Genomic DNA, 26,418 nt, shown 5'->3' with positions numbered 1-26,418 from the left:
TCAGCGCTCAAAAAACTTCCGATTCTTATGAGCTGAGTTTTTTTTTAAAGTTAAGTCGTGAAAAAGAGTGAGAGTGAGAATTGGACCAAGCTAAGTCTGCATACTTTGTGACAAAAAGTTTATCTCAAATATCAAATTATGTACCTAGTATAAAAAAATTACATCTATAAATAATGTGTAATACTTCCACACATTGTGGTGTCAAACTCGTTTTTGAGTTAGCTAAGTTAGCTTAGAGTTTGGACGGATTCTAAAGGAAAGGAAGTAAGTGCGGTTCGTAAAAAATATTTCTTATAATTAAATGAAATGAAAAACTTTACTTCAGGCAACTAGTGGCCTACAAAACATATATTTTAATACTAAAAATATGTTAAAACTAAATATTTGTAATAGCAATCATACACCTCAATGCTCGACTGCTGTTTAATTTGTCAAATAAATTCACAATAAATCTGGCAACCCTGCTGCCATCTGTCGCTGTAGATGTGCACGCGCATGTTTTATGCATCGCGCCGACTCGGGCCCCAAATGTATGCGCATCGATCGACTATCACACGCTAGCCCAATGCCTTTTATTTTATTTTATTTATTTCCGCAAAAACGATGCTGACGACATAGAATGTATACATCGCCTGAAACAGTAACTTGACTATGCTAACGGTTTAGACGCGGAAATATGTTTTTTTAAGATACAGGAGATAAACGGGCATACAAATGGGGTTGGCCGGTTGAAATAATCAGCAGATGGCGCCAGCATAGCTTGCCCTATGGATGGTATAGAAAGGATGACAATCTCTTATGGCAGAATTGTTGCAAAAGTGACCGCTTTCAGCTTTAAATAATAGTTCCTAATCTCTCCGGTGGCGCTAGTTAGGCTCTGGGACGTGAGTATAACATGTAAGGCAACAAATAACCTGACCAAATTACGTAGGTTGTTTTTGGTAGTATTTTGGTGTATGGTGGCGCCGCCTAATTACTGTTTTTTGATGGACACTTTTCATACATAGAAATTTGGCTCCTTTATATAGTCTCCATGGCTTGCCCTGTCAATCCCTAGAATTGTGTAAAATTTTTGTTTTTTTTTTATGACCTGGATGCCCAGCCCTTTAAGGAAATCTCAGAGAAAAAGGGGCAAGCTATGATGGCGCCATCTCTGCAAACCTTTGACACTTGCCAACCCCATTGCCTACCATAGGCAAAATTACCATCGTCCGTAAATATGCGTTGCCGGCATTAAAGGAAGTACGCTATGTTCTTGAAGCAAACAACAAATATCTATTAAATATTTATTTATCATATATATAGCTCGGAAAGCGGACAAGTTAAAGTGGGACTGGGCTGGTCATGTCTGCCGCATGCCGAATGACTTGTGGGCCAAAATAACCACAGAGTGGGTGCCCCATGAGTCAAACCGGCAGACCCGGACGGCGGATCCGGCAGACCTCGTCGGCGATGGCGGGATAACTTGGACTCCTTTTTGAGCGACTGGCCAGATGTAGCTCAAAACCGGGAGGAGTGGAAGAAGAGGGGGGAGGCCTTTGCCCAGCAGTGGGACACAATGGGCTCGTAATAATAATATTTATTTAACATTTGAGCGCGATTTGAGCTAATCTTTTTGAATCTTAACGCTCACGAAATTTTCACATGGGTTGGTTCTGTTAGTGAATGTAAATGACATAGTTCTTAAAAACCATTTATTTACATAATTACTATTAGTGTGACAGGGATACGTCGAACCTGGTTCGCGGTAGGCCCTCAGGAATAAATAAAAAACACGGTGTATAAAGACATGTCTCTTATTAGTTTTGAATGATTCACGGTTAGTTTCACTAGACTTATATTGACCGGGATATAGACCGTGATTACCTTTTGTATTATTTGTGAGCTCCCGATATTTCGACGCAGTTACATACATCATGTTCACGGGTGACTGAAGATAGCGGGTGGGTGTCAAAGTTGTGTAGACAGCGCTCTGTCTACCCTCATTCTTGCGCTCACAAATAATACAAAAGGTAATCACGGTCTATATCCCGGTCAATATAAGTCTAATGTCTCTTATTGTTAAGCTAAAACATAGAGATAGGAAGTGACGGGTCAAGGTACGAAATTATTTGTGTTTCCTTACTTTATAAACTGAAATAGATAGCATACAATAAAGACTTTTTCTTTTTCTTTTCACCGGTGGACTTGGTCACTTTTTCTTTAGTATATGTTATCTATTTCAGTTTATGCTTTATATATAGTAGTGTGACTACTTAAAAAACAAAAATCAATAAATATTTCATACAAATAATTTGATTTGTTCCCTAGTTTCCTTACTTTATTAGAGATTTTTTTATGTTGACTGTACTTCCACACTCGCTCGATTACCAAGTCGATGCAGTTAGCTTGAACTGACTATAGTTATACGCAGTTACATTACTGACTGCGAATACACTGTTTCAATGGGAATATATCAAGCGGCGGCGCTGTACTACCCCCAACACATTTAACTAACCGTTCCTAAGCCTTATTGCAACGACTTAAAGTCTATTACAGGTCAGCTCATTGAGTATCTGCTACAACTGTTTTACGTATAAAACGTTTTATCCTCTTTATAAATCCTTGGCGCTTATGGCCTTATGTAACTCGATGAAAGGTTAGCGCTGGAAGCGGTGGTTGTAATTGCCGGATAAGTTACTGTGAATTGCTTTACGTGTAGAGTTTATATGTTTTTTTCGTAGTTGATTGCATTATGAACTTAAAAATCTGTACATTAAGGTCGATTTTTATGTAGATTTTTAAAATGGCCATATGAGATGCAGGATAGGTAGGCAGTTTTTATTCTAATCTTACGCGCGATCGATCCTTCAAACGCGGTTCCGCAAAAAGCGAAATTCTCAATAAGAAATAATTCGTTAACTATTAATTTTTCATATAAACAATACGATAAGATGCTTTTGCTATGAAAAGGAAACATTTGCATCTGATTTAAAAGATTAATGATAGTAAATTTTTATGTCGTATATGTAGAACCAAATATTACTTTCCGTAATCTAATTATTCAACTTTATATATATTCATCATATTCAAATCTGCATATATAGATACTTTTCGTTCCATTTGGAGTTGAAACTCTAGGTCCTTGGGGTCCCAGCGCGCACAAATTGTTTGCAGAAATCGCGAAGCGTCTGGTTGACGTAACCGGTGACCGAAGAGCTGGCGGCTTCCTCGCACAACGTATCAGCATTGCGAAATTTTGTCAACACCACTTTGCCCAAACCTCCCCTAATAACACTAACAGTTGAATTTAAGGTTATGTTTATTAATTAAAACTGGCGGCTTCCTCGCACAACGTATCAGCATTGCGATAAAGCGAGGAAATGCCGATGCCGCCAGCATCCTTGGTACAATGCCTCAAGGGCCTAGTTATTAATTTCGTTTACGTAGTACCACTGTGTATATCTTGTATGTAAGTAAAGAGTTACTTTAGATACTTGTACGTGTTATAGATAGTATTTTGAACAAACAGTTAACACAATCAACATACTATTACTACTTACATAAGGCAATTCTTGTCCGCTATATAAAGTGTGAGAAATCTCCACTGAACATGCATTTGTAATCGACATTTCACAGGTCTCACAATTCCTATAAAGTTGTAACAATCAAAGCCTAATAATACGTAACGCTGGATGCGGTTTCCATCTTTTATCAGTTACCACGGACACTATTGTTATACACTTTCACTGCTTCGTGTAAAGCAAATTCTTCCTTTTATTTGAATCATTCATCTTCTGTCTCATTCCTATCGCTAAGTATAGGCTAGACGGAAGCTCAGGCAGGGGGCCAAGACAACTGTTTATTAATCTGTGGCCAAGATGACACCCATACATCGACAAACGCCAAAAAAAAAAAGACGTGATTATTTCCATAGATTATCACCTTGCCTAGGTCCCAAGGTTGTTACAAGTAAAATCATATAAAAAATCCAGAAAAATTTACTGTGTGTCGAACGGGTGCCTATCTCGTCGCATAATAATTGATTGTGCTAATGTAAATAAAATTCTTTTCGCATAATTTTTCTCCAGCTGAAACAGAAAGTATTTTCGAAAATATTTTGCATATAGGTTGTGTAGAATAGGGCAGGTTAGTTTAGGTTTGTTTTATAATTTTTCAGAGATGTGAATAGTTTCAGCACAATAAAATTATGCGAAATGTGTTTTATGCGTAACATTACATTAGGACAATCAATTATTACGCATTATGCGACCCAATATAGACCCGTGTCGATATTTATCTAAAGGCACACTGGTAACCCGGGATCTTACGCCCGCGCAAGCATTGGTAATATAATGTAGTGAGACGAAATTAAGAGTGTTATGTCAGACTTGGTCACTGGGTGACAAAAACTGTTGATTGACTTGATCGGAGTTTTTTTGGTTGTCAAGTGGAACGACATAATTACCGTGTCTGTTTTTTAAAAGCTTTTTCCTTAGTTCTGTAAGGTAACTTTACTTGTTAACTGGAGCACGTCTCACCTAACGCTGCTCTGACTTTGCAGCAACAAAGTCTGTAAACACCACTATAAACGCCTTTCATGGAAATTTGCACTTACGCTATCTACTCAATAATAGGTACATGCCAGAGCCGGATTACGCCAGCGCGGGGCCTGTAGCATATTCTATCATGGGGCCTATGGATTGTTTTAATTTTGTCGGACGCAGTGAAACTTACGTTTTCTACGGCCACAATGCCTAGGTGCGCGGGGCCCCTAAACGCGTGGGGCCCATGGCAATGTGGCATTTGCTACTTTTGCCATGTGGCTGATCTGCCACTGGTACTTACCAGCAACTTACTTACATGCAATACAACGCTGCTTTTATGATATATAGAGTAAGACCAAGATATGTCTGCAACGATTTTGATAGCACACGTACGCAGTGCAAGTGTTATTTTTAAACGTCAAACTTTTATGGAATTACGACGTATAAATAACACTTGCAGTGCGTACGCTATCAAAAACGTTGCAGACTTTTCTTGGTCTAACTCTATCATAAAAGCAGCGTTGTATTGCATGTAAGTTGCTGGTAAGTACCAGTGGCAGATCATCATTAAGATTGTATTCAATCATAGCCTCGTATCTAGTTGTAAAGATATTTTTAATACAGTTGCTCAAAAAGTGTTACTTTTCGTGGCTGTTTAGCGTGCGGAAAGTTGATTTTCGCGAACTAGTGCTTTTTACTTTTCCAATTTTTTTTTAAATTTTACTTGTTCCAATTCAGGACTACTTATTGATGAGTGTTTATATTAGTTTCCTTTAAACGTCGTAATCAACATAAAAACCTACTGTTAATCTTCATCATTATAAGTATTATAACACGTTTATTTTTTAATGTTGAAAAACCGTTCTTAATAAGTTGTCTGAATGGAACGGAACGCCTGTCAAAGAAGAGGCGTATTTTCTTACTGCAAGAATGTTTTAAATTTCCAAAGGCAACATTCGATATTGTTTTTATAAATATACGATACACAAATAATCGTAAATAACGATATTTAGGTAATAATAGTACAATGTTTTAATATTTACGATTGTTTCTGTCTTACGAGTATAGAACATGAATTTGAAAAAAAAAACTTTCATTGAAGTGGATTCAATAATAATAACAAAATCTATTCTAGTCGAATAAAACCTAGAAAAACACCTCTTCATTATGACAATGTCAGTGATGTCACAGAATTAATAATATAAAAAGTTTCGAATTCCATTCCTTAATACTTGTTGCTTTTCTTATTTTTTCGCAACTGTATAAAAAAAAAGTCGTTCGATACACGTGCGGATATGTCATTCTTCACTCGTCCCGAGTCTTGCCACTCGCCTATATCCGCACTAGCATCAAAATGTACTATTAAATATCTTTACAACTAGATACGACGCTATGATTTAATACAATGGTTTTTAAATCTTTTAATGTATACAAAAGTACACTTTTCACAGCGTTTTGCAGGCTTTTACAACAATTACTAAACATTTCGTAACTATTTTATAATTGGATATCTTACGTATTTGATAACCTTTCTCACAAAGTTAGGTATGACAGAGATTGATGTGTTTACAAGTCGAAAATAGCTATTTATGCATCAAGTGCGGAAATCATCTTTACGCACGTGTATCACACAATGTTTTACTATGCATTGTGCGAGTAAATAAAAAAACATATCATGGCAAATAAGTTTAATTATTAAAAGGAGTGTTTTAAATCGACACGAGTTGCGAATTACCTATTCGCACGTGTATCGTACAACGTTACAGTACATATGGCCCTTTAAACTTTCGACATGTGCACAAAAAGTGCTCTTTTCCGCACTAGTGCGAGAAAGTAGCACTATATGTAATGTAAAAAAAAAAATTGAAAACAAATAGCACTAGTGCGGAAAAGTAGTACTTTCCGCATGAAATGGCTCCGTAGGAAACGCACTTTTCGAGCACATGCATTGTAAAATTTAATATTCGCAACAAGACTATTTACTATTTAATAGCTACAATAATTCAATACTTCCTTACATGAGGATCAATATTAAGTGTGCAATAAAAGGGGAATAAAATAGTTGATTCCATTTAACGTGATAAATGCGACTACGCCGGATGAAGGATTACTTCTAGTTTGTAATGATGCCAAAGGAATTCATATGTTTTTTTTTTTTTTTTTTTTTTATTTTTATTTTTTTTATTAGCCTATTTTGGTGTCCCACTGCTGGGCAAAGGCCTCCCCTCGTTTTCTCCACTCGACCCTGTCATCGCCATTTTCCCACCATTTGGGGTAGAATGCGTCCAAGTCGTCCCGCCATCTCCTTTTTGGTCTGCCTGAACCCCGGCCTGCACCGTCTATGGTGCTCCGTGGGTCCCACTCAGTAACCATTTTGGCCCATCTTTCCGGGTGCATGCGACTGAATTCATATGTTAATTTATATAAACACATAATATATTTTACAAGCTGACACTAATAAACTGAGCAGGATTCAGACGTGCGACTTCCGGTTTGAAACCTTGCTCATACCTATCAATTAATTAAAAAAATAATAATTAATTAGTTAATTTGTATTTTGTATCTACCTTTGTACTTAGTATGTAACAACGAATGTGATGTATTGTGTACAGTCACGGGCTTTAATTGTTGAGCCATTTAGGGTTCAAGCTAATACTAGGTTGTCAATACTTTTTTCCTTAGACTGTATCCATCTATTACGGAGTTATATCTATCTTTGTCAATACTAACGGTATAAAATGTCCAATGTAAGGTAAACCCTAAATGGCTCAACAATTAAAGTCCGAGATAACATATCTTACCCGTAGTACTAATTACTTCAATGTAATTTAAACCTTTTGGAATTGGAATAGTTCCATTTCTTTTGTTTCGTTAGATTTCAAAAAGAAATAAAAACAACTATATTTCAAAATGATTTCAAATGGCATTTTTTATGTATGGTGGGCCTTAGGAGGATATGTGAGATAACGTAAAAGTTAACGACGCCTTCACGACTCGCAATGATGGTTGGAAATTGCTTAAACATCCTGTATAAAACTCTCTACTCTCTTTATATGATATCATAGAGTAACTTATACTAGAGCGGTACTGTCATAGTAAATTTTGTAACCCCAGTAAATTCACTGCCATCTGTCGACACACTTTAAAACTAAAAATAAAGATTTATAAAAATACGATAGAATGTATTTAAATATAGATAAATGATTTTTTTTATTTGCATTAATTATTTTTATGATTTTGACCCATGTTCTTTCACTGATATGCGTTAAAATTGTTAAATAACAAACGAAACCGTCAACGCCATCTATACGACTGTAGGCCAAAACTAGTAGCGCCCTCTGAACGAGAATTAAAATTTTCTTGATTTTCGAGGCACGTTTTTTCCTTAGACTGTATCCATCTATTACGGAGTTATATCTATCTTTGATGATATGAACCCATAAAATTGCAATATCAATATCGGAAAAAAACCGCACATTGCATTTTATCCGTTGTTCTCACCCTCTATCATACCATCTTCTGGTGTCATACATATTAACGTTATCGTCTCTTGAATCGTTAATAGAATAAAACGACATGTTGACACGATCAGTCGTGTGAAACATGTCTACCACCATTTTTATACAAAATGACATATGAATTAAAGTTTTAAATGTACTTACGATCTTTTTGATTATGGCAAAACTGACCTAGTGGAAAAAACTGTTGTTTTGAGGTAATTTAGATGAAGATAATTAGTTATGGGAATATTCAGCTCGTCATGTCAAGGCGTGGATCGTTCGGAAGGGTTAGAGTTAAGCTAGGTTTACACGTTTGTACAAACATATTTGACAGTTTGTATTTAGACACTTAGGATGTAGTATACTATAATGCTATAATTAGTAGTCAGCGTGGTTAAAGTGACAAAGAAACAATTGTGGTGTTAGATGTAATGTATGGGTTCTGTTGCGATTTTTGCAACACTATGGTAGGTATAGTTAGACGAAGAAAAGTGTTATTTTAAACGTCAAACTTTTATGAAATTATGACGTATAAGTGACAATTGCACTGCGTGTGCTATGAAATTCGTTCCAGACTTTTCTTGGTCTAACTAGGTAAATTTGCCCGAAAAAGATTGCAAGAGTGCATACTTAATTTATGAATGAATTTCATTCATAATGTGTGTGTGTGTATCGCGGATAATAACCTTTTCACCTCAAAGGGTACTTTGCTGCTCAAAAAGAGTGAGCAAAATCGCATTGTGCTCACTGAGTGAGACAAAATGACATTCAAGTGACCTATATATTTTTTTTGCTAATGACGTGAAAGGGACAGAGGGAATAGAATCCAAGTATTTCGAACTTGTATTAGGAAGTTCGAAATACTTGGATTCTATTCCCTCTGTCCCTTTCACGTCATTAGCAAAAAAAAGAGACCAAAAAAGTTAAATGGTCATTCAACGGTATATTGACGGTTTATAATAGACCCCCGAAATAAGTCAGAACGCATCGTTCCAAAACACCTATGAGTATGAATTCGTAATAAATAATTAATAAAAAAAAGTTTCAAATTTCATTGAAACACTATATTTTACGTATTTTATTGTAAAATTAAAATAATGAACTTAAAAAAATACAAAGATTATAACGCAAAATAAATAATTCTATTTTTAACGATCTCTACTATAGTTGACAAATAGTAGTATCTACAGTTCGGACTCTATCTTACAAAGTTTTTTTTAACAAAAAAAGTTGTCGATTGAACTGTCAAATTATATTCGTTATTTCCATATTAATTACTGAAATTTATTTCGTTTTGTTTTTGTGTTTTATTGCGGTAATTAAACTTAATTGTTAGAATATCTTAAGAAAAGATGAGCGAAAAATTGATGAAGAAGGATTACATTTTTTCAGGTTGTATTTTTCCTCCCTAAATATGTTCTCACTGCTGAGATGAAAAGTCTTGTGTACTACACGAGATCAAAGTTATTTACATCTCGTGTGCTTTTGAGTCCCTTGCTACGCTCGAGATTCTAAACTAGATTCACTCGCTACGCTCGTGAATCTATTATAGAATCTTTCGCTTGCACGGGACTCAAAATAAGCACTCGAAGAAATATCAAACTTTGCTCTCTTGTTGTACAAATAACTATTTTGTTTTAAATTTTTAATGCGATAGGTTATCGTATACCTATTCGCTCAAATGAATTACCGATATCCCGAATAACCAAATTGGTGAGCAAGATAGGGTAAGTTTGTAAGTACATACTTGCACTTACAAGATCATACAACTTTTACTTTTACTATTTAAATGTTAGTACCTATTTAAATTCTATTGTAGTATGTTTATAACTTCATTCATTGGGCATTTTAACTCAAAAGTGTACCATTTACTTTTGTTCGAAAAACCATCAACTTTTGGGTTAATTCTACTCAGAATCACGAGGACATCGATTTAAAAAGAAACAAAATGTCAGTTTTGTAACGCATTTTCAGATACATTTTGTATGAACCGTTACAAAACTGACCAAAATTTGTATGAAAAACTGGGGACACTCTTTGTCTCTATCTCGTTCAATATTACTAGTGATTCTGTCTAAATAATCCAAAAGTTGACGGGTTTTCGAAAAAAAGTAAATGGTAATTTTTTTCTGATAACCCCCTTATAATTAAAGTGACTAGTACTAAGCGTTCTTCATAAAGCTAATGTAAATCCAGCCTTAACAACCGAGTACCATTGTGCTTGTTTCTGCGAAGTCTAGTACGGTATTATGTTATGAGTGCAGAATCTAGATCGTACGCTGATACGCTCTATAACCCGTGACGTGCGCTTGAGTGCGACGATGTGCAGGGAAATGACATGACATGTGACACTCTTCGTTACTTTGTGTCTTTGTGAACTTGAGGAAAAGATTAAAAGTCTAAAGACGTGTTATTCATCCCTGAAGTTACAGGCGTTTGTTAAAAAATGCATATAGGAGGCGTATTCTGATTGGACCTTTAATGACAGGTTAAGAATTCGATCTGGATTTGATCTGTGTCAAAAGTGACATTTCTCTAACCAAAAACATCACTATTGACACTGACAGAAAAAATCTAATTATACCTAGGTATAAAGTCTAGTAAAGCCTGACCAGAAATATATGATCATTGTCAAGAGGGCGCTGTTATTCTCATGTATAGAGTGACAGTTCAGTATGGTATGAAAAAAATTGTTCCAGTTAAATTCCGCAATATGGCGCGTGATCATATATTCCTGGTCAGGCTTTACAAGATAAGATAAGAAAAAGTCTTTTAAACGGAGCCTGTGACAAGTGTGACATTCCAGTAAGGCGCCCGCTGCAGACGCCGCGCCGTGGGAAACCGATAGCGTCATAAATCAAACAACCACACGTAATAGAGCAATCGAGTAATTGCGGCCGTATTTACGCGCCTTATGCGGCGACGGCGACGATTATCCATGCAAACGACACAACACTTAAGTGTAGAAAAATATCTAGCTATTCATCTCCACCAAAAGCAGAAGAGGTACAAAGTCTAAGAAAAATTCGTGCCGAATTTGATAGCTGTTGGAGTAGATGACGCTGTGGAAAAAAACGATTTTGTCTTATGATTCAATATATACTTTAAACATTCACAATTTTAACACATTATTATTGCCATCCTCAAAACGCCGAAGATAATTTTAAAACTTAATTATACGCGATGAAGTCCCGTTTTCGTGAATCACAGTCAATAAACTCTTTGTCTCAACCTTACTAAAGAGCTCTTTCTTCTACTTGATTATCCTTATCTGAACGACATAGGTACTTACATTAAATAATCCGATCGTGACGAGACAATTATTAGACTCAACCGACCCACATTTTTTTTAATTCGGAAATTATGTACCTAGTAATGAATGTAATTATTGAGTGGTATTGATCAAAAGCATAATTTAGATAATTTTGAGATCTATCACGCATGATCATCGAAAAGACACGCACAGAGGGCGCGTAGGCAACGTGCCAATCGTTAACGCTCCGTAGCCTGTAGCGTATCTTAGTCATCTCTCTCTATCACTCTTCCCCACTAGTGCGACAGTGACAGTTGCGTTTCGTTCACTACTGCGCGTTAACATTTGCACGTTGGCTACGCACCCTTTTCTTTGACAGAGCGCGATGTTACGCATAGACCTTGAAAGTAGGAACTTACAAATTGCAAATCGCTGTGGGATCGTCTTTCTCCAGTTTTAATGAGGACGTTCCCTAGACAATTCTACGCAGAGACGTAAAAGACATGATTTCTTAGGCATTGCATACATTAGTGCGAACACGAAAACACAATAGCCGTGTCGTAATTATCGTAACGATTACACACTATTTGGATATCGCCGCATCTAACTGACTGTATGGCTCAGGCAAGACCAAAACATAGTCAAACCAGTGTCACTCGATCTCTTACTCTGTAATAAACCTTTGGAACTGAAGGATGAAAGCAAGATACAAGATTAGAGTTTTGAATAATTCACGGTTAGTTTCACTAGACTTATATTGACGAGTGTGAACGCGACCGGACCAACAAGTGTGAATGCGACGATGGTAACGTTGAAAGTGAACGCAGCCGACGCGCAAGAATGAGGGTAGACCGAGCGCTGTCTACACAACTTTGACACCCACCGCTATCTTCAGTCACCCGTGAACATGATGCATGTAACTGCGTCGAAATATCGGGAGCTCACAAATAATACAAAAGGTAATCACGGTCTATATCCCGGTCAATATAAGTCAAGATGCAAGATATCCTTGCAACGATGTCTGGTGTGCACCTGCCCGCGCAGCATGGTTTCCCCTATCACTAAGTCCGTCACTTTCGCACTCACATACTTGTTAGAACGTGACAGGCATGGTGATAAGCGTACCGTGCTACGACTCTTGGAGTCTCTGGTAATTAAGCTGCCTAAATATTTAAAACTTTAATTGGGATGTTGTTGAGAATTATTGGAGGATGATTAGTTTTGCGTTTTGAAGTTGTAAGGGTCTTAGTTTTCTTTTTATTTATATTCCTAATTCGTTAAACACCGTGTCCATGATCATATTCGAACAATGCTTATAAGATGTCACACCGATACGTTACTGATTTGTTAGTGTCTAAAGTGACATTTCTTTTCCTTTCTTCTTTTTTGGAATTTTTATACTCAAAATATTTAGATCAGTACGGTTTGGGCGACGAGGCGGGCGGCGTGGGCAGTGCACGATGTACAACCGCCGCGGACACTGGTGCCTGAGGAAGGATTCCCAAAGAATCCGAAACATGTCGCCAAAAGCGACTAAAAATAATAGTGAGTAAAAACCGTACTGATCTAAATATTTTGAAATATGTCTCACGATAGTTTAAGTGCGAGAATTTTTATATTGGGCATAAACATCCAATTGGCTTCGTTCGGTAAGTGCGGAGTAACGTCGTCAGTTCTGCGGCACGATTTACACGAGCCTGATTGTGTTCAAGCTTGTGAGATCGTAAATCTAGCCGCTCACAGGGTGTCTAAAAACTGCTAGAACGTCTGTGTTGATGCCTGGCAGCTAAAAGGGCCACATTACATAGTTAGAGTTAATGACTCTCTGAAGAGGTCTGAAGTCTAGTTAAATATTGCGTATTACACACGCAATTTTTATGAGGTCCTCCGTCGCGCACAGATCCATTCAATTAAGTCACTGTACACATCATATTCTCATACGAATTTGATATGAATTCGTTTATGGTGGTCGTAAGGTGCTGCAGAGTTAGCTTGGATGGCAGTGATTGTCCTTTCAAACAAAGATGAAGAAATTTTTAGCCTCCTCACCTTGTTAATAAATTAGGTAACCATTTTCACGAAAACAAAACCCTTTTAGACAACATTCGAAGTAAGTAAGCTATAAAATATACAGACGTGGATTAATAAATTCTAAAACACTACTTTGAGAGCCAGGAACCAATGTTATGTAATAATTCAAAGTTGCAATAAAGGTTATTTTTATTTTATTTTATTTTAACTCTATTCAGCCGCTAACAATATAAATTACGACTATTTCCCAAGAGCGGGAACACGGAAACGCCACAATAGTTAATTTACGTTAAAGGAGACGACATACTCGCTAACACGATAAGAAATCTAGAGTACAGCCTACAGCAGAAGCAGGCAACGTGTTAAAAATGTCTACGCACTCTTATTCTATCACAATCACCTTATTTTTTACAATATTTAAATTTTATTCTTCTACCAGTGGTTGACTCAAGCTTGACTGATTTTTATTATTTTTTGTTATGCAGTAATAGAATAATAAAATGCAGTAATCATGGGAGAGACTAAAGCTCACAGACTCCGTTGGTTGGGCCATCTTGAGAGAATGGATGAGGATCGGAACGTGAAAAGAGCATACATATTGGACGCCCCAGGTATCGCCGGTGCGACAGGGTGGAGGCGGATCTGCGCGAGCTTCGAGTCACCAATTGGCGAGAGGTCGCACAGGATCGAGAAAAGTGGCGCTGTCTTGTGTCGGAGGCCAAGTCTCATTTTGGGTAGCTGAGCCAACGGAGTAAGTAAGTAAGTAATAGAAAAACATTCTCTGTGAAAATTTCAACTGTCTACTTATAACCATTTTTAGATAAATCTGACAGATAGACTAACAGGCAAACGGACAAACAGACAGAGTAAGGTTCCAATCCTTCGGGTACGGAAATCGAAATAATAATCCAACGCCGATTTAAATCATTCCTACCTGTAGTAAGTGGCATCGGCGCGCGCGGCGGCGTCGGCGTGGTCGATCAGCTGGGCAAGCGCGCGTGCCTGCTCGCTTAGCGTCAGCAACTCTAGTTCTTCCCGCCCCAGTTTGTATTGCAGCTCTGCTTGTTGAATCCGCGTGTCGATGTTGCTGAAATATATGTCAGTTTAGTAATTTACAAAAGAGACACATACATTTATTTAGGACACATAATGAGCATTCCAATGGGGGTGCAATTTAACCAAAAGTAGGGACAATGGTGTATTATTACAAATATTTAAAGTGCCTTGAAATGCTCTGTTTATTTGCCATTAAAAACTTACTCAGTAACATGGGTTTTCTCAAGCCGCCGCCTTAACTCCTGTATGTTTGCCCGGCGCGCGTCTAGGTCGGCGCGCACGGCGGCGGCGCGTTCGTCTAACGCGCGCCGTTCCTCCTGCGATAACGCCGTTGGCGTTTCACGCCGACCGCCTGGCGAACCGGGTGCTAGCCGCGCCGCTGCTAGTGATGCGCTTAGCTGCTTCTTTAGACTGTAGAAGATATAATTTACTATTAAACGTAAACTTGGAAAACATACTTTACATACCTACATTGGGGTATGTTCAGGTCACAGACTAATCGGTCTTAATCGAATTTAATAATCGGTCTTATTATGTACCTAATAGTGTATAAAGAGATAACATTGGGTGAACTTTTCGGTTTGGGCCGGTGGACTGAAAAAAGTTCACATGACAAGATCTGGCCATATTAGGATGGCACTAATTGACTTTTCTCGGGTCTAGTGGGGATCTTAAGCAAGTCACAACACAAGCAAGATATTTCGATGCTTAAGGCATTTCTAGAATTTGGTGATTTCTCTCCTCTTGATGCTAAACGTAGTGAAAAAGTGCTTGATTTGCTTGTTCATTAATCCGTCTTTTAGCGAGATAGAAAAGACGACTGTTTATACATGGATACCTACATTCTGAGTGTTAATAAACCTTTTACACGCCAACAACGCCTAAAGACATCTTGATAAGTTGTACAGTATACGGTGCAAAGAACGCTAAGAAGATTTATGGCGAAGATTCAGCCTTCAGCAAAAGAAACTTAGGTATATGAAAAGTGAAATATGTGACAAAATCTTATTCAATTTTCATTTAGACACAGTTCTAGTTGACCAAGGATTATTTAGGTTACCTGTGTATAAGCGCATCCTTGTCATTCAGAGTGGTGCGCAGCGCATCTAGCTCACGGGAGTCGCGTCCGCCCGCGCTGCGCCGGCGCCCCGCCAGCGACACTTCTATGCTGGCCATCTGAAACAAACAGTCATCCATATTAGTCACAACACCTTTCACCATTGGAAAGGCATTAATTCTACAAATTAAGAAGGTTGCCTCTTTGGTAATGACTCAGTTTATTCACACTTCATGGAATCCTAAGTTTTTTATCCCTTAAAAGCGGCTGGGCTTATTCTTCTAATTGAGAAGTTTACTAAGGAAAATAGGAATAAAGGTAAGGCAAAAGGGTGGTTTGACCGTATGTGCATATGGTAGAAGAAAATAGGTCCTCTTTGATTGCTACAGATCAAACAAAGGGCGCCTAATAACTAAAACTAATACCTACACGCGGTAAGGCCTTAGTCCTAAAATGATGTTAAGCGCCTTTATATTGAGCTACCATATCAGGGATTGCTTTTATTACCATATATTCTACCAATTCATTTGCCTACATAATCTCTAATGCACTGTACATTAGCGACAAAGCTATCCTTAAGCTAATGCAAACTCACAAGCCTTCGACATCGGCAGATAAACTCTTGCGCATGATAAATGCATGCCCGCACCGATAAAACAATAAGGAACAATTGTGAATCAGGCAATAGTAGACTTTATTGCAATGGTAAAAGGATGTCGGTGAATGCAATTTTATTGTGGTGGTGTTCGAAAACACCTACGCCTTGGTCACAATGCCTCACAACGCTTGCTAGTACGTGAACACCTACGAGTATTCAAGTCAGTCAATCTTTCTTGCCGCATCCGGAAATGGCGGCCAAATCAACAATTCTTATCCGGATTATGAAATGCCCTAATGTGGCTCGCAAAACCAAATTTTGTCTTGAAGATGCGGTCACAGGATGCGAAGTGGAGTTGTCCAGTCGAGTTGCGGGTGTACGTGTAGGGCTTAGGTCGTGACTTGCGGATATGAATATGACGCTTAGCATATAAAAATAAAAAATAAAAATTGCATGCTTATTATTAGCAAAGAGGATATAATAGGATAGAGCGGTACTGTCTTAGTAAAACTTGTAACCACAGTAAATTCACTGCCATCTATCGCCTCACTTTAAAACTATTAATGAAAATTTATAAAAATACGATAAAATGTATTTAAATATGGATAAATGATTTTTTCATTTGCATTAATTATTTTTATATGATTGTGAGCCATGTTCTTTCACTAATTGTTAAATAACAAACGAAACCGTCAACGCGCTCTATACGAGAGTAGGCCAAAGGTAGTGGAGCCATCTGATCGAGAATCAAATTTTCGTGATTTTCGAGGCACGTTTTTTTCCTTAGACTGTATTCATCTATTACGGAGTTATATCTATCTTTGTTATTAGCTAATTGTGTGATCAATTTTTTTCATATTATGACCATGAATAATACCACACTTAATGCATATAGGTATAGTTATTTGTGCAAAGTTGAGAGGAAAGTTGGTTTTTCTTGCGAGTGTTTATATTGAGTCCCGAGAAAGCGAAAGATTCTAAGGTAGAATCTTGAGCGTAGCGAGGGACTCAAAAACACGAGATGTAAAATAACCGTACCGTACCGTACCGTTCGAGCTGCTGAGGTGAAAAATATATTTCATTTCATTTCATTTCATCTAGGTCTTCCAGACACTGCTGCTCAAATTTAAATTTATCTACGAATATAGTATAGGTATCACAACTCATTTAGATCTTTCAGCTTTATATGTGACGTTTTCAACGAAAAGGTACCACATTGTCGCTTGTTGATAAGGTTGATTTCTGATTGAAGCTATATGGAAATAGCGCCTTACTGACAAGCGACAATAAGTACCCTTTTGGTTGAGAATGGCACATATACGGTCTTCTAGCTTTTCTTAGCTTTTAATATAGTAAAGCGAACTGAATTATTGCGGCGCTATGCGACGTAAGCGCCATCCAATATTAATTGGAGCAGCGTTAATAATAGCGTAAGCGCCAACCGCCAAAAGGTACCTCTACCCGTAGGACGTCACGTATCTACTATTTCATATCTAGTGAATCTCTAATTCATTTCCCGAATCGCGCCGACAGTTACGTTTAAACTACATTAGCATTAGCATTAAATGTTAGTGATTTTTAAACTTAAACAAACGCGAGAACCTCAAAAAATGGTCTGACTATACGAAAACATATGCATCGGGGCTCGTATATGTGTTAGTACCTACATCAATTCATAGCCGATACTGTATATTTTCACTTACATCATTTTGAACAAAAAACTCGATCGTTCTCTCAATAACATTAAGCCGGTAATCTGAAAGCATATTTCAACGTCTCAATTAACGGCACAAGCCGTTGCCATCTTACTGCGGAAACACAATCATACTCTGCAGTACTTTGTGTACACAGGGACTATAAAATATTGCAAAATAAAGTAGCTTTAAATAATAATAGGAAAATATACAGGGTGTTGGGTACACCGTTGGCCTAAATTGACAGATATTAGGTTAAGTCTATGGATGGTATAGAAAGGATCGCAATCTCTTATGGCAGAATTGTTGTAAAAGTGACCGCGTTAAGCTTTAAATAATAGTTCCTAATCTCTCCGGTGGCGCTAGTTAGGCTCTGGGACATGAGTATAACATGAACCATATAAGGCAACAAATAACCCGACCAAATTACGTAGGTTATTTTTGGTAGTATTTCGGTGTATGGTGGCGCCGCCTAATTACTGTTTTTCGATGGACACTTTATATACGTAGAGATTTGGCTCCTTTATACAGTCTCCATGGTTAAGTCAAAGATATATGTAACTCCGTATAAGATAAGACTCTATACTATACTCGTGTAGATGGTGTTGGCGACAACGTTTGATATTTAACAATTTGAACACATATTAGTGAAATAACCATATGGGTCGAAGTCATATGACGTTCTAAAAAAAATCATTTATCCATATATACGTATATGTATACATTTTTTGATATTTTTATTAATTCTAGTTTTAATCCTGTGTCAAAAGATGGCAGTAAGTTTACTGCAAAGATAGATATAACTCCGTAATAGATGGATACAGTCTAAGGAAAAAACGTGCCTTGAAAATCACGAAAATTTGATTCTCGATCAGATGGCGCCACTAGTTTTGGCCTACTTTCGTATAGATGGCGTTGACTGTTTCGTTTGTTATTTATAATTTTAACGCATACCAGTGAAAGAACATGGGTCAAAATCATATAAAAATAATTAATGCAAATAAAAAAATCATTTATCCATATTTAAATACATTTTAACGTATTTTTATAAATCTTCATTTTTAGTTTTAAAGTATGTCGATAGATGGCAGTGAATTTACAGTGGTTACAAATTTTACTATGACAGTACACCTCTATCTTATTATATACTCATTGGTTTACTGTGACTACAAAATTTACTATTTTATACACTATTCACTTTGGTTAAGTCATTTGCTATTTTCTCATGCTTAGAAAAAAGTATTTTCCACATGCATAGAGATGCATGGTTTTCGGTAATTACAAATTGTTACGCTCGTAAAGGCGAAAAAAAAACAGGAGCAAATTTTTTTTAGGCATGAGAAGGTCGACGATAGGGTAAAACGACGACATGTCTTCATTGGAATGAATTCAATATACTGCTTATAATACTCTTATCTTCATTGTGCTAAAAACAGGCACACGCATTAGTATGCATTCGGCGGTCATAAATATATCATCCCGATGCAGTCTCGTGCGTTACCTTTATTAGGACTGATTGGGAACCAGTTCCACGGCTGTGTTCCAATCGCTGGTCAACAAGAACCAGTATAGCTCTCGTATTACGTGTAGTTATTAGGATAAGCATTATAATTATTTATTGCCACACATTGTACAAGAATAAATACAAGAAAGAAAAAACCGGCCAAGTGCGAGTCGGACTCGCGCACGAAGAGTTCCGTACCATTACGGAAAAAACAGCAAAAAAATCACGTTTGTTGTATGGGAGCCCCATTTAAATATATATATTATTCTATTTTTAGTATTTGTAGCGGCAACAGAAATACATCATCTGTGAAAATTTCAACTGTCTAGCTATCACGTTTCATGAGATACAGCCTGGTGACAGACAGGCAGACGGACAGACGGACAGCGGAGTCTTAGTAATAGGGTCCCGTTTTTACCCTTTGGGTACGGAACCCTAAAAACAAATAGCCTTGTATAAGAGCTAAATTTTTCTTTTTTTAATTTGAACCTTGTTCTATTGCTTCAGTATACAATTCCTCCTTCTCCAAATTCCTCGTGCATAATAGGAGGCCTGTGCACAGCAGTGGCTTATGTGGCGCCCCCTGGCCATCCCTGAGGTAGAACAGTATGTAGACACTCGTGCCTGAGGAAGGATTCCCGAAGAATCCGAAACATGTCGCCAAAAGCGACTAAAAATAATAGTGAGTGAAACCGTACTGATCTAAATATTTTGAAATATGTCTCACGATAGTTTAATTTCGATTAGAACGGTATGGTTCGACCTATGGAAATATTTTCATAGAAAGTTTGTAATTTAATTTGCTCTTAGTAGTTTATTTGGTTTATTATTTACATTGTATTATATGCACTTATAAGGCCAGAGATTAAAAGTGTGACAAAAGACATGGACTACTTTGCTGTGATATTTAGACTACTCGTCACAACAGAGTAGTCACAGGGCTGGTTTTCAGTTCATCCCCAATTACAAACAATGATAAATAAAATATCAAAATATAAAACCAAAAGATTAAAAAAAAATTGAATATTGCATGGCACGAGGTCATGCTTAAATTGGTTATACGAAGAACTTTAATCCACGCACTCGATGTGAATTCCTCGGTCACGCTTGAACAAGAAAATAAAAGCATCAGCTATATTCAATAAGTTTATGCAAACAATTTTTATATGTTTTTGAAAGTCTTATTGCGAACGGTAAATATCGAATCGATATCGAGTTTGTTGTAAATTCATAAGGGAAGGGTTATGATTTTAGCAGTCTTATGTGTGTGTGTAGCGTCAAAACACGAAACTACCGTAAAATGGGGTGAGTAGGAGCAAAACTGACATTCAAACCTCGATAACATTTTATTTTTACATATGCAAACTGAATGGTGTATATAATAAGTGTTCGGACGTTTGTATTTTAGTTTTCATTTTATTTTGGGTTTGACGATAAACAGGAAAAACCACCACACCCCGTAGTCCCTCGTAATTGGGGTGAGATGGGTTTTCATACAAAGGTGATATTGGAAGATTGTTTTATCGATTTTTATTTATTATGAGTATTACAGATGTTGAGAAATGGTGCATCTAGATTGCCTAGATTTTATTCTAGCTGTTATTGTATTTTATTTTATAATTTATGTCTGTGTTATGTGAATTGTAATTGCATGTCACTAACCTTATTTCTTTCTAAGTTTTGTTGTACTTACTAACACTTTATGGATCAAAATGATTTGAATTAAATAAATAATTGAATTGAAATAATTGAAATTACTATAGCTCCATTTTAAATTGGAATACATTATTTTTGTAGCAGTAGCACTAAAAACCCATCTCACCCCCCTTTCAAACCTTCTCTCCTCATAACCCAACTCTCCCCGCGAACCCTACTAACCCCATTTTACGGTACCGAGTCGATTTCATGAATTGAAATAATTATCAATTGAAACGTTTATATATAGTTTGTCAAAGGACTGTCTTATTTCAAACATAGACAGAGAGAATCATACTATCTTTATCTTACACTAGTAAAAACCCGAAAGAAAAGGATGAGTATAGTTTATTTTGTTCTTATTTACTGCCAATTTGGTTTGACCAACTATAGCTAGGATATCGTACCTTACATTTTTGAAAAAGTTTTAAATAGGGAGGAGGTTATATACCTACGAGGACAAAGTTAGAGACCTTTTATTTCCTAATTAGGTTCCTATTTTCGACCCAATGTAAGAATGCCAAGGTCTGCTTTGTAATGGAAACAATATGACACTAGTCAGCCCCTGGCAGGCTCCAAACAATGCTATTAGTAAATCACCGTGCGTTAATCATGATCGCGCATGCGCCCACCAGTTCAACCGCCCACACGTATTTTGAATACGATTTGTAATTTTGTAACTATGAAAAACTATGTAAGTACATAATCTAGACAGATTCAGATTTAAAAACATGTTATGGTTTTGAATTGGTTTTGATACGACGTTGAAGATCGTTCACGCATATTAGCTTACATGTCAAATATAGCGAAATTCAGTCGAGCGTGAGATGCGCCAATCACTACGACCAAAGAGAATATATAGGATAGAGGGGTGTTGTCATAGTAAATTTTGTAGTCACAGTAAATTTACTGCCATCTATCGACACAGGATTGAAACTAAAAATAAAAATATCAAAAAATGTATATATACAGGTTGATTCAAAGATGAGCCTACTGATGTTGTTAATTATTGTTCATAAATAATGATGATTATTTTTCAGATGACAAGTTGAAAATAGTTATTTACGATACAAGTGCGAAAAAGAGGAAATTCGAAACGAGTGGCGATAAATTAAAACACGACCGAAGGGAGTGTTTTAAATCGACACGAGTTGCGAATTACCTATTCGCACGTGTATCGTACAACGTTTTACAGTACATATGGCAGTTTCAATTTTTGACATAGTTACGAAATATGCTAATTTACGCACTAGTGCAGAAAAGTAGCACCATATGTACTGTAAAAACATTTTTGCATACAATTTGGTCACCCTACTCAATGTGACGTCTTGTCGCTTACATACAGCGTATGTCAAAAGTCATAGGGTGACCATGATTACTTAGGATAAGATAAATTTTACTTGAAAAGTAAAAAATAAATAAACGAATTATCTTTTAATCACATACTACAGTGGATTTGGATCACGACCCAGAAATCACTCTGTATAAATGATTTTTTTATTTGTATTTTTTTAAATACGATTTTGACCCATGTTCTTTCACCGATATGTGTTAAAATTGTTAAATAACAAACGAAACCGTCAATGCCATCTAGCCGAGAATAGGCCAAAGGTGGTGGTGGTGGTGGATATTGGTGGTAGCGCCATCTGTGCGAGAATCAAATTTTCTTGATTTCCTTCGATGTTCCAACCGAGTAGCTAAGGTTACCGTTCCATTGTTCAACGCTCTATACTTTATGGCATTTCCTTTCCCTGGTAATTAGGAACTAATTAAGCTAAGCTTCCCGTCCGTTGCCCTCGGCACAGTTTAGTTCATTTATGTGCGTCGACGAGAATTTTTAGACCTTGTCACTGTAAAATAAGGTTCATGAAGGGCCAGTTAAATCTCTTCGATTGTATCGCAAAAGTTTTAGTATTAAGGCCACTTTTCTACTTGAATAATAAAATTAAAATAAAAGCTCTTTCACGCAACTGCCAAAAGCAAAACTGCACTCAGTTCAAAAAATTCCAAACACCGCTATCAATAAAGATAGATAGTTTTTATCTACTAGTCCATTTACATGTTACGAGTATGTGATTAGGCGTATGTAACTCTCCCAGCCAGATATCGACAAGTCTGTCTGTCCGTCTGTGTGTCACCAGGCTGTATCTCATGAACCGTGATAGCTAGACAGTTGAAATTTTTAGACGATGTATTTCTGTTGCCGCTATAACAACAAATACTAAAAAGTACGGAACCCTCGGTGGGCGAGTCTGACTCGCACTTGTTCGGCTTTTTTATTTTCAATCGAATCTAAATCATAACAGATTTTAAACTGAATACATCTGACATCTTTTAAATTTACTGTGTTGTGCGGAACCTCTGGCAGATTTTTATAAACTTTTAAACAAACAAAGATACGAAGATAGATTATTTTTTTGATAAATGACCATACCTATATATATGTTAATCGAATACTTCTATTTAATTGTAGGCTAACTGTACCATTATTACCAGTATTCAGAGAAAGTGTACCAACGATTAGTATCGTGGTAAACGGAACATTCGTTTGTTTTAGATAATTCGTATGGTGGAGATTACAGGTTGCATTGTAAGTGATCGGTAAATTGTAGTGCTGGCAGAATTGAGGCCGTGTTCATGACATTTTAATTACAGTTTGTAAGGGGGCTTAAGGGGCCCATTGATTATCAGTCCGCCGGACGATATCAGCCTGTCAGTTAGAACAAAAATTTGAAAGTTCGGAACAACTGTCAGGCCGATATTGTCCGGCGGACTGGTAAAGTGGTAATCAGTGGGCCCCTTTAGCCACAATTGCAATCGTTGATTGATAACGCAAATTAAAACTTAAATAATGTATGAAAATAGTCCCGTGACGTAGTTTCTATCAAAAGCTGTCAAAAAGGGACTTCCACTTGTATTACAAGCTTCAAGCCTTTGATAAACAGGCCCCTGTAGTAGCATCTGTCATCTCAATACATTTTTTTCTTTTGAAATTGACCTTTTACCTTTTATCGATGTACGATTGTCCTAGCCAAGATTATTATTTTTATTTAGGTATGTGAGACATAAAGTACATTTTGGGGAATTGTTGCCTTAAAATAAAGTATTTCCATTTAATAGTTGTACGATTTTAAATGCAAAGTTCTACGGATCGCCATATCACAAATCCCGCGATATCGCAAGCCACAATTAAAATATCAGAACACGCCCATTATCGGCAAATTGTAGGCTAAAACATAATACCACTTACGCATGTGTAATTGTGGAGTATTGTAATGGTTGAAACGCTGTTTTAGATTAATGTTGGCTAAAGGGGCCCACTGACTATCAGTCCGCCGGACGATATCGGCCTGTCAGTTGTTCGGAACTGTCAAATTTTTGTTCTAACTGACAGGCCGATATCGTCCGGCGGACTGATAGTCAGTGGGCCCCTTAAGACTCCAGTCAATTGAGCTGACTGCTTTAACTAGCCTCAGTTTTTCAAACTATAAGTCGAAACTCGAGAACTTTTCAAATACTTAGAGACCCAAGTTATTTTAGAGACTTGAGAATCAGATAAAGCTATTCTCGTTTACAAAAAATATCATTATGCATCGTATTCATATAAAATACATTGGTTTAGTACACTACATAATAATGCTTCCTAATTTCTTTACTAATTTTTAGATAAAACCTACAAGATTATTAACGGAGTCTTTATTCGGATGACCAGATTCGGGATTCAAAGATCATCAGATTAAAAGACCAAACTCGGGACTCGGAAGTTTTTTTTAGCACAGTGTCGTAAAAACAAGTCGAGAACTTCAATTATTGTCTCAAAAGACTCAAGTCCCTACGAACACTAACTGTGCCATGTGCCATCATCCACGCTGTTAAAGCCCGACCAGAAATATATGATCATTGTCAAGAGGGCGCTGTTATTCTCATGTATGTGGTGACAGTTCAGTTTAGTATGAAAAATTTAGTTCCAATGAAATTCCGCAACATGGCGCGTGATCATATATTCCTGGTCAGGCTTTAACTGACACATTTTAAACCTTATTGCAAAGACGAAAGATCCATCGAAGTTCAGTTTAGTGTTACTATCAGTATGTGCAACGTCTCGAACTGCAAAGGGGCGATTAAGGCCTGGGGCTTGAATTTAATAATAGCTGAGATATGGGAGAAGAGTTGAGGTGAATATTTTACAAATACAGCATAGACGAATTGCAATAACGGTAGTGAGTAAATGAATAAGTGAATAAAGAAATTTTTTGGTGAATCTTGCAGGTGTATGCCTAGCTGAGAGGTTGTCAGAGTATTTATAGACAGTTTTTGACCGTCAAAGAGTAGAAACAAATCTAGGCGCAATTGCCTCGACTGACGGTATGAATAGCGCGTTGAAGTCGTTTGTATGAATACAAGTTTACAGTTTTTTTTTTTTAGCCTACTTTGGTGTCCCACTGCTGGGCAAAGGCCTCGTTTTCTCCACTCGACCCTGTCATTGGAATTTTCCCACCATTTGGGGTAGAATGCGTCCAAGTCGTCCCTCCATCTCCTTTTTGGTCTGCCTGAACCCCGGCCTGCACCGTCTATGGTGCTCCGTGGGTCCCACTCAGTAACCATTTTGGCCCACCTTTCCGGGTGCATGCGACAGACATGTCCCGCCCAGTCCCACTTAAGCTTAGCGGTCTTGACGCCTACATCTGCAACTCTAGTTAGCGTAGTTCCGTGTTTCTGATTCGACCAGTTCTACGCTCCATAGCTCGCTGGCAAACCTTGAGTTTCGATTTTAGGGCCTCAGTTAATGACCAAGTTTGTGCACCGTAAGTTAGGATGGGCAGGATGCACATGTCAAGGAGTTTTGACTGACTTGACTTGAAGAAAACAAAAATTACAATTTAACATACAGTATAAAAACATTTATTAATTTAATAACATTTAATTTTTCTGCTTTATCCTTGAACAACGCCGATTAAACCTGTGAAGATTTATTTACGAATACATCGCCTGAGACTAGGCCCGAGTTAGTTTTGAGTATTACCAAAACTATGAAAAATTCTTAACTGTTCATACACACCTCATCTCTGGTACCGATACATATATATGTCATGGGAACTGGTGGCCAATTCTATATGGATATGAATTTCTTCAATCAGAAATGTCACTGTTGACAGCTGGCTTGATCCATAACCGTTTGATAATAAGAAATAACCATCTGAATAGGCCTCCATTTCATCATTTCACGACGGAGCGTGCCGATGCCGACCAGATATGACGGGTTACGAATACAAGTGAAACCACGCAGTAACCAAACTAAGACCTTATCTCTTTATAACAAGGTTCATGAAAGGTCAGCTGCGGTACCGACCTTGGCCTCCAGGCTCTCGAGGTTGACGACCCCGCCCGCTTCGAGGGTTTGCTGAAACAAACAAACAATCCTTTGTTAATTAACAATCCATTGTAAATTACGCTTTTTGGAAGGGTATAGTCAGTACCAATAATAGCGGATGAAACAACGTGCT

At 37.2% G+C, this 26,418-nt stretch overlaps 1 protein-coding gene across 3 annotated transcripts in view; it reads right to left on the bottom strand.

Moving 5' to 3' along the window:
• LOC134742272 (uncharacterized) overlaps positions 1-26,418 on the bottom strand; it is a 138,750-nt gene that overhangs the window by 25,760 nt on the left and 86,572 nt on the right. For all 3 annotated transcript variants that reach the window (XM_063675319.1, XM_063675317.1, XM_063675318.1), the window contains 4 exons: positions 26,265-26,315; positions 15,427-15,542; positions 14,571-14,777; positions 14,245-14,397 (listed from right to left, as the gene is read on the bottom strand). In XM_063675319.1, the coding sequence (XP_063531389.1) occupies positions 14,245-14,397; positions 14,571-14,777; positions 15,427-15,542; positions 26,265-26,315 (527 nt within the window). The remainder of the gene's footprint in view (positions 1-14,244; positions 14,398-14,570; positions 14,778-15,426; positions 15,543-26,264; positions 26,316-26,418) is intronic.

The sequence above is a fragment of the Cydia strobilella genome, chromosome 6, assembly GCF_947568885.1.
Source record: "Cydia strobilella chromosome 6, ilCydStro3.1, whole genome shotgun sequence".
Classification (NCBI taxonomy): Eukaryota; Metazoa; Arthropoda; class Insecta; order Lepidoptera; family Tortricidae; genus Cydia; species Cydia strobilella.
The sequence above is the reverse complement of the archived record's forward strand: the minus strand, read 5'-3'. Positions and strand labels throughout refer to the sequence as shown.